A 9,016-nucleotide genomic window follows, 5' to 3' on the forward strand; every position below is an offset into this window, starting at 1 on the left:
GGCGTAGTAAAAAAACTTTTAAGCAAAAGAGGAGAAACAAAGAGCTTGTAAGCAATAGCATCGAGCCATTTTGCATAGCTACATCATCTTGGTCATTACATACATAGGATACTTGGGATTGAAGACGTTTCTCTCATAGGTTGGTGCACAAAGCGTATCTAGCCCATTTAAGCAATCGAGCTAGTGTCCATCTAGCATCCGTACAACAAGAGCATTCTCCGTGGTTACACATTTTGAGCTCACTCCTTGGTTGTGCGGATCCCACTTATCTTCCGTGTGTGTGTTCCTAGTGATATACTTGGGTTTGATCTATTTGCTTTACTTGCAATTTTGTGAACCTTCTCAACTTTATCGATATCTTGACTAACATTTGCTTGAAATTTTGTGCCACTCATCCTAACCAAGCTCCTCCATAAGCCCCTAGCACCTCCATCGCCATCATTCACATTGACCAGAGAGCTCGCACCACCACCTGCATGAACTTGAACCGGTGAATGAGCACCACCATCACCAACATTCAGTTGGACCGGAAATTGAGCACGACCGCCATCACCACCATTCACTTGGCTTGCCGAAGCCACCATCACCACCACCAAAACCCATGCCGAAACCACCCATGCTGAAACCACCCATGCCAAAGCCACCACCACCAACCATGCTGAAGCCACCTCCGCCACCCATGCCGAGGCCACCACCACCATTGACGAAAGAAAAGCCCCCTCCAAACCCAACACCACTACCGGTCATAAGATTTTTGAGCTCTGTCTTCCTCTAGAGCACGATCTCCATAAGATTTTGGAACCAAAACGGGGGCGACACTCGGTGGGCGCCGGCTACGCCGCTTTGAACGAGATGGCTCCCTTGCCGCTTCCTCTTGAGGGTGGCGGCGGTGGCGGGAGGAGTTGGAGCCGTGTGAGGCCAGAGCGGACGGACCGGCGGCGGTGGCGGTGCATGGTATGGAGCACCCGAGGGGCGGCGGTGGCTCCATCCGGCTGAATTAAGGCGCCACGAGGCCGGACGGTGAGGTCGGAGGATGGATGGGCGGCGGCATCGGGGTGGGAGGCGGGAAACAGAAGCAAGTGCTTCGCGCCAACCGAAAGGGGATCAGGCGAAATCGGGTGGATTCCCACACATATAGAGGAAATGGGCACGCGGATGCGAGATCCCCATAAATATTATGGGACGGCCCGATTTGGCGGATCTGCTCGGGTCAGAGATGCATTATGGATCCCGCAAACAGACGGTTATTTTAGCGGATGTCCCGGTTTGCGGGATCCGCTAGAGATGCTATAAGCTCTAGGCGTTTGAGGAGATCATCTATTTGGAGCTTTAGCACCCCTTCTGCCTTGAGAGATCCTGCTCTGCTCTGAACGCTCAAACCCAACGCTTCGCTTGCCATCTGCTCCACAAACCTAGATCGGCAAACTCCACAACCCACCCACACTGCAGATCTCCAAGGTCGGGAAAGTAGGCTAGCTACTCCCTTGATCAGCCCGAGAGGTTACTGGGTCCCGGGAAGCAGACGAAGAAGGAAACCTAAGCGAACTCTAGTGGAGTCCAGGAGGAGTCTAAACCCTAGGAGCGCCGTCAGGGGAGTGTTGTTACGGACAGCTAAAGATCTACCAACGAGTCTTTTTATAGTAGATAAAGGCACGCCTTATACTATGAGGGATTATATATATTTTAACAAAGAAAAGACAAGCCTTACAAGCTGTGTCTTTTACACAAGGTACAACTTATTTGAAACAGAATCACAATAACCTAGTGCAGGTACGTATATCTATGTATCACAACATACTCAGATGTCCAGGCCCGCCTCTTTGCAACTGGTCCTTATATGTGCTTACATCCTACTCAATATTGTCGAGCAAACTTGTAACTGGAAATCGCTACTCATATTTGAATGCTAAGGCATACAGGTCCTTGATTCAAGTGGAGAAGCCGTCACAATATCATTGAACACGACCAACACAAGCACAGGCTCACATAATCGAATATCTCTGAACCCGCACCGCAGAGCAGACCTCATACCAGCAGCTATCATACAGCCGCTACAACTGCACAAGGTAACATATATTACTTCAGACAATTGGATGAAGAATCAAAACATCACGATTCTGGAGACCAAGAAAATTACTACTGTACCCCTGTAACTAAATATAAGACGTTATCGCAGAACTATTTACTTCGGTAGCAAAGTTTTGAGAGAATATTAACTGCGCACTTTTTGAATCTTTCTACCATTTCTACCAAATCTGCTAACAGACTTACAAAACAGGGCTAGCAGAAAATGAAATGTGGAGACTTACTCATGATCTGCTGATCTATTCAAGAACTCCTCTTCTTAGCAACTCTAACTTGGAGCATCAGATGGACATCTCTCTTGAATATGGACCGCAATTCTTCATTGGCTTCAATCCCGATTCTCCTGAAATAGTTATCCCAAATCAACACATTAAGATCAAGCACGTATACGATTAGTTGTCATAATACATTTGTTTGGAGGCGTGAACTGAATAGGCATAATTCTCGCAATGCATCTAACTAGAGACACGAAAAGGGAAGGCGGTTCACCAAAGAAATAGCTTGTCATATTGATACATGGAAGCACGTTTGAATACAAGAATATTACCCGATCTTAGAGCCATTTTTTCCAACAAGGATCTGCCGTTGGCTTTGCTTTGGTGCAATAAAGTGTTGTTCCACCCTAAGAGAACCGTCTTTTAGCTCCTTCCAATCCATCAGCCGATGCTCAATTACATATGGGATTTCCTGTAGAAAGTCATATTTAGCAAATAATGCACACATATTAAAGGAGCGCCAAGTTTCACAGCAGAATCATTTATAAGAATTACTTGGTGAATATGATCCAGCATCTTCTCTCGCACAACCTCCAATGATATGGTTTTCATTGCTTCTTCAGTCATTGTCGCCGGTTCCTCGTCCCAAGGTCTTCTTACTGCCTAACATAGAAGAGGTTAAGTTTCTCACTGTCTACATAGAGGGGATATATTTGGGTATTGATCGTGATAAAATTGATTTCATCACATGTTTCATTTTTCTATCGGCAAGTACCTAAAAGGAGAGCATAAACAATCATTAATGGTATTACTTAGCAACCAAACACAGTGTTTCACAAGATCCTGGATTCAGTTTACAGCAACAAAGAAAAACAAGTGTTTTTTTTTCAGAAACTTCACAAAGAATCAAAACATATAAATAAAGTAGATCATTTCATTAAGCAACTGATATTGGTCAATTTGATGGATTGGGTGGAACAAGAAATGCAAGCAGTCTTAAATTTTATATCTGCTATAAAATTCTACAAAGAATTATAGCCAAGTTATTCATCCTAACTCAAGCAGCTGCCTTCATAGGATGATAAAACATAACACAAGATGAACATTTCAATCTACAACACAGTACCCATCTAACGATTAATATACACACAAAATTCAGCATCCAACTTCCTTGAAATTCAGAATCTTCTTATTTTTCACTACAAACATGTTTACAAGTGAAGGGGAGCCTTGGCGCAGTGGTAAAGCTGCTGCCTTGTGACCATGAGGTCATGGGTTCAAGTCCTGGAAACAGCCTCTTACAGAAATGTAGGGAAAGGCTGCGTACTATAGACCCAAAGTGGTCGAACCCTTCCCTGGACCCTGCGCAAGCGGGAGCTACATGCACCAGGTTGCCCTTTTTTTTTAAACATGTTTACAAGTAAAGAAAATACAGCTATTTGACAATTTAGCAGGGTAAACTGAATGTTGGGAATAAATCAATACCTGGTCCATCAAGTATTGTACAAGGTCCTTCACTCCTTTGCCTTTTAGTCCAGAAACCATGAAGTACCTAAGAAACATTCCAGGCAATTTTAATCAGGCATATGAAAAAAAGAACGCAACGTAAATCATAGTGCAGACCAAGGGGTACCGCTCAAATCCAGGAAGATCTTCAAATTCCTTTGCAACCTTCAGCAAGTCTTTTTTGTCATCCACTAGGTCAACCTTATTCATGCATAATATACGTTTCTGGTTTGGGTTTACCTCGGCACCCAATCGTTTGATTAACTTTATTACTCGGGAATCAGGCCTGCACAAATCTACAAATGGTTAAGCAGTGTGCTTATCATGACCTTGAGATAAACTGTAACTGAAAATGGGTGGTCAACCTGAGAGGAAAAGATAGTGAGACTTTACATTTTCAGATGCCTATTGACATCAAACATTACTATTAGTAAATCATAGAGGTTAACTGAGCTCCAGGCACTCTCCACACGAACGGTGACATCCCTATGAGGAAACCCATGGTGCCCTAACATGAGACCTGGGGTATCAAAAAAGCACTGCAGAGAATTTTATCAGCTGGAAACAACTCAAACTTCGAGATTTTTTTTAACATGGTTCAGACAAGCATTTTCAGCAGCAGGTCATAATTAGTTGATATTAATATATCATAATGGGAAAACAACTAATGCTTTACATTACACATATAAATTTCTTAATTTCCATAGAATAAAATAGATTGGATGAGCCAAAATATGTACTTGCACTACAGGTGTAACCAGATTTCTAAATGCAGTAAATAACTTGCTAAAATAAAATACTACCTCTGATCCATATTACTCGTCACTCAAACAGATGTATCTAGATGTATTTCAGTGCTAGATCTAATCCGTTTGAGCGACAAGTAATATGGATCGGAGGGAGTACAAGAATTCCTTCCATGACATCATACATAATACACATCATTTGCAAATTGCAATTATTTGCCAAAGAGAAGATCCTGAAGAAGCCATGCTAAAGTCAAATATTGAAAAGTGTAGATCAACACCCTACTAGCAAAAGCAGATACTTGATAGAAACATACTATCTGAGTTTTCCCTTTTGTCAGCACGCCCAAAATTTCATGAGTTGTTGTATTTGTCTTGCGGGAGACTGCAGCCACTTTTGAGCCAACCTGTTAGCAGATATGAACAAGGAAACTTAAGGCATCACTATGGTTATATGGTAATTTCACTCTCACTAATAATGAAACTGAATACCACTTATTAAACCATAAGGCATTATATTAGCAGCACTGCGAGCATTAAGTGAACAATCCAACATTAACAATTGTTCCATTCCTGAACAGATCAGATGTCATCCTAGGACTTCCACAACAACTGATAGATGACACGATAAAACATAATACACTTTATTTGTCTTGAATGGCTCATGTTACTCTAGTACGTAGTAATAAATGGCATCTCAAACCATAGAATGACATGTACATAGCTTTTATTGGTCTTATACAAGCTATCAGTTTGCTTCTATGCATGAGTTTCGAAATTATCTCTCCCCTTAGTACCACGCGATTGGACATGTTCCTACCATGCACTACCCCGTGCCCCTCAATCGCGAGTAGGCTCAAGCTAGTTGGGCCTGTACGGCTGCACTTAAAAAATAGGTCATTGGGCCTAGTACAAGTGATAATAGCTACTCCCCTAAAAAAAATCTGACGAGAATAACCTATCAATCAGGATCCAGATTAGAAAAAAACCAATCAGGAGCCAGCATCACGCACATCAAACCTAGCGCCCGCCGCCTTTTCACCTCGGTCCAGATGCTTGCTTGAGGAGGAGGCCCTGATTGCAAGCAGTAAGACTTGGCGCCTGGCCCCGGCAGCGCACCGGAACGTCGTCTGTAGATATGGGCTTTTCCGGCCGATCGAAGTCTTCCACGGTATGTATTATTAACTGTTATATTTTTGCAGCTTAATAATGATGTTTGTAGCGCCGATCTCAAAGAGATTAGCAACGGAGATGTTTTAGATGCTGATCGAGTAGTTTTCAAATGAACTGTTCAATGACCGCACAGACGTGGTAGTTAAGTCTTGATTTTTTTCCCATTCACGCAACTAGATAAGCATAACTTTAGCACTGTTTGATTAGATTTGTAAAGATATGGATATGGAGTAATATTTTGCATACCAGTCATATGAATTGTCTCATCTATCTTAATTTCTCGACACTGCTATTTAGAATAACGATATTAACATTATTTAGTTCAAGAAGTACACTACTCCCTCCGTTCCTAAATATTTGTCTTTCTAGAGATTTCAACAAGTGACTACATACAGAGCAAGATGAGTGAATCTACACTCTAAAATATGTCTATATACATCCGTACGTGTAGTCCATTTGAAATCTCTAAAAAGACAAATATTTAGAACTATTTACGGCCTTTTAGTACCTCAAATACATTATTTACGGCCTGACACAAAACATGGTTTCATATTCAGGTGAAATAAATATGGCTTTGTATTGCTAAAGATGTCTTGTCATAGATATACAACACTTCTTTGTCTATTTCCTCCATAGGTCATCATATATGCAGTGACACAAATCACAATAATTATTGCTAATATTTTCACATGTACATGTATATCGAGTTATCGACTATCATTATTATGACGTTTATATTAGGGGCCCTCAAGGTTTAGTTTTGCCCCGGGGCCCCAAAATCTCAGGACCGGCCCTGACCCCATGTCACAAGATCTAATATTGACAATATTCATGAACAAAATACATAAAAAAGTGGCAGAAAGAAAACGTACAGCAGTGTTGGTGAACGACGACTTGCCGGCGTTGGGCGCACCGACGATCCCGACGGAGAGCGACATCTGGTCCTCCTTCCTGACCTCCTCGGGGCCCCCCTCCTCGTCCTCGTCGGGCGGCTCCAGGGCGGCCTCAAGCAGCGCGAGCGCCACCTCCCGCGACCGCTCTTCCTCCACCGCGTCCTCCACTCCCATCCCTGCATTCTTCTCCCCGAAGAGCGCCTCGTCGGCGCGTGCGCGGAGGGAGGGGTCGAATCGGACCTTACAAAGCGCGGAGAGGGGGTTGCGGACGGCTGCGGCGGAGGCTGGGGATGGGTCCGTGGGTGGGAGGGAGAAGTCAGCGCTGTTAAAATCAGCGTCGTGGGCGGCGGAGTCGGAGTCTGAGGAGGCGGCAACGGCGGAGGAGGAGGATGAGGAAGAGGTGGAGAGGAGGCGGTGGACGGGGAGAGGAAACTGGGTGGTATGAGAGGTTAGCTTTTGGAGCGGCCGGAGAGCTCGGACGATGCGGCGCATGGCGGCAGAAGGGGCGGCGGCGGCTGCCGGCGGAGGGTTTAAGGGAGCGGAGGAGAGAAATGGAGCCTCGTGGTGTGTAGCGGGCTTCTGGGTCTACGCACGTGCGGTAGTGAAGTAACTAGGCCTCGGCGGAATTATTTGTGGGAAGCGGATGGCCGAACGGGATGTTTAGGCCAAAACGTATTTATGTCTCACCTCAAGCGTTTTCCTTGTGCGTCGTTTCTAGGCCGGCTCATTTTAACGCGTACGCTCGCTCGCGCCTGAAAGCGCCCCCGCTCTGGGCCGGCCCATATAGTGCTTTCTTCTGTCTTAGATTCGCAAAAATAAAAGGCGCCGCCTGGGAATCGAACCAGCGAACTATCTCTTCGATGTACGAGGAGTAACTACCGCCCCACATAGCGGATCTGGTATCTATTAAGTGTTTACTTCTTTTATTCCTTCTTTCTTCTTCTTTCTCCTTTTTCCTTTTTTCCCTTTTTGTTTTCTGTTTTTTATTTTTTTGCTTCCTGGTTCGATGCAACCTTTCAAAACACATGAACTTTTTCTTAAATTTGATGTTTTTTAAAAAAATGATGATTGTTTTTCAAATTTGGGCACATTTCCGACAATCCATGAACTTTTTTCAAAATTTGATTTTTTGTTTCAAAATCAATGAACTCTTTCCAAGTTTTTGTGAACAGTTTTTCCAAAATTTATAAACATTTTTCAATTCTAATGATCCCTTTTTTCAAATTGGTGAACTTTTTTTCAAACACGGTGAATTTTTTTCAAATTCGGTGAACCTTCTGTCAGAAACGATGAACTTTGTTCAAATTGATGAACTATTTTTCAAAACCAATGAACCTTTTTTCAAAAGCGATGAACTATTTTTAAATTCAATGAACTTTTTTTCAATTTGTGAACTTTTCTTCAAAAATGATGAGGTTCTTTCAAAATAGACGAACTTTTTCAAATTCATGATTTTTTAAATAATTCAAAAATCTCAGTGACACAATAGACGTTTTTTGTGCAATAAATAGTGAGGCCACACTTGTTCATATATTGCTGACGCAATTATTAGCTGCAAGTCCATAATGGCTCTAGTGGTTACCTGAGCTCGGGTAAGCAATCAAGATCGCGAGTTCGACTGCTCCTTGGCGGGCCGGCCCAAGAGGGCGTTGCAGTGTGCGATGGTATCGGGAATCAGCGCTTACAGCGCCAACTAGGAGCTCCCTTCATTTTGGGGAGCTCCTATACGAGACCTCCAATCTGCTGCATTCTGCGGCAGACTTGCAGTCCTTCGCACAGGCGCCAAACTAACGGGTCGGCCCAGGTTGCCAATCCGGTGAGCAAAAATGATGCGATGGGTTGGGTTCGAACTCACGCCGCATGACTCCTTGTTTCATGAACCAAGCGACTGGATGTGACAACTGTTTATGAACAATAAGCAGCCCAAACATTTAAGTAGTTGGACTCGCATGAAATTCCTAAGAAAGATAAAAGAGATAGACTCACAATGATTCGAACTAGGCACCTCCTGGTAGTAAGCAGTGGTATACAACAAGTGGAATACATAATTTTGTTGTCTAAAAAAATTGCAGCATGGCTTATAAGAATTGTGAACGGCGACATATCTAAATATGATTTGGAATTTTGAATGCGTCTTTATTTAGGAATTTGAATATTTATTAAAAAACATTTTAAAATTGTGAACAAATCTTACATGATGGAAAATTATTTGAAAACACGAACAAATTATGGAAAAGTCAAATATTTTTCAATCTTGGGGAGAATTTTGAACAAATTCGAAAATGTTAACCTTTTTTCAAAACGGCAATATTTTTGGAAAAAATGAAATTTTATTGAAACTCTGAACAACAATTTGAAAAGCGAACAATTTTTGCACATGTGTACAATTTCGAAACTG

General features: G+C 42.8%; 1 protein-coding gene across 2 annotated transcripts; it reads right to left on the reverse strand.

Moving 5' to 3' along the window:
- Positions 1–1,662: 1,662 nt before the first annotated feature.
- Positions 1,663–7,230, reverse strand: LOC123160024 (GTP-binding protein ERG). Of its 2 annotated transcripts, XM_044577845.1 has the most exons (10): positions 6,598–7,230; positions 4,870–4,959; positions 4,200–4,345; positions 4,047–4,092; positions 3,934–3,971; positions 3,786–3,852; positions 2,856–2,963; positions 2,633–2,772; positions 2,310–2,428; positions 1,663–2,057 (listed from the first exon to the last, which is right to left on the reverse strand). In XM_044577845.1, the coding sequence occupies exons 1-9, from the start codon at positions 7,108–7,110 to the stop codon at positions 2,329–2,331; spliced, it is 1,248 nt and encodes a 415-aa protein (XP_044433780.1). In that variant the 5' UTR covers positions 7,111–7,230; the 3' UTR covers positions 1,663–2,057; positions 2,310–2,328. The 2 variants fall into 2 exon arrangements, with proteins under 2 accessions (XP_044433780.1, XP_044433779.1); XM_044577844.1 differs by having other exon boundaries at positions 3,934–4,092; positions 6,598–7,229.
- Positions 7,231–9,016: the final 1,786 nt, after the last annotated feature.

This window comes from Triticum aestivum, chromosome 7B (assembly GCF_018294505.1).
Source record: "Triticum aestivum cultivar Chinese Spring chromosome 7B, IWGSC CS RefSeq v2.1, whole genome shotgun sequence".
Lineage (NCBI taxonomy): Eukaryota > Viridiplantae > Streptophyta > Magnoliopsida > Poales > Poaceae > Triticum > Triticum aestivum.

Excerpts from the sequence above, each read along its gene's own strand:
- LOC123160024 (XM_044577844.1), bottom strand. The coding sequence starts at position 7,110 with ATGCGCCGCATCGTCCGAGCTCTCCGGCCGCTCCAAAAGCTAACCTCT. Across the intron at positions 4,093-4,199 it reads GTCAATAGGCATCTGAAAAT|GCCTGATTCCCGAGTAATAA; the intron begins GTAAAGTCTCAC and ends AGATTTGTGCAG. Across the intron at positions 2,964-3,785 it reads TACAATACTTGATGGACCAG|GCAGTAAGAAGACCTTGGGA; the intron begins GTATTGATTTAT and ends CTTCTATGTTAG.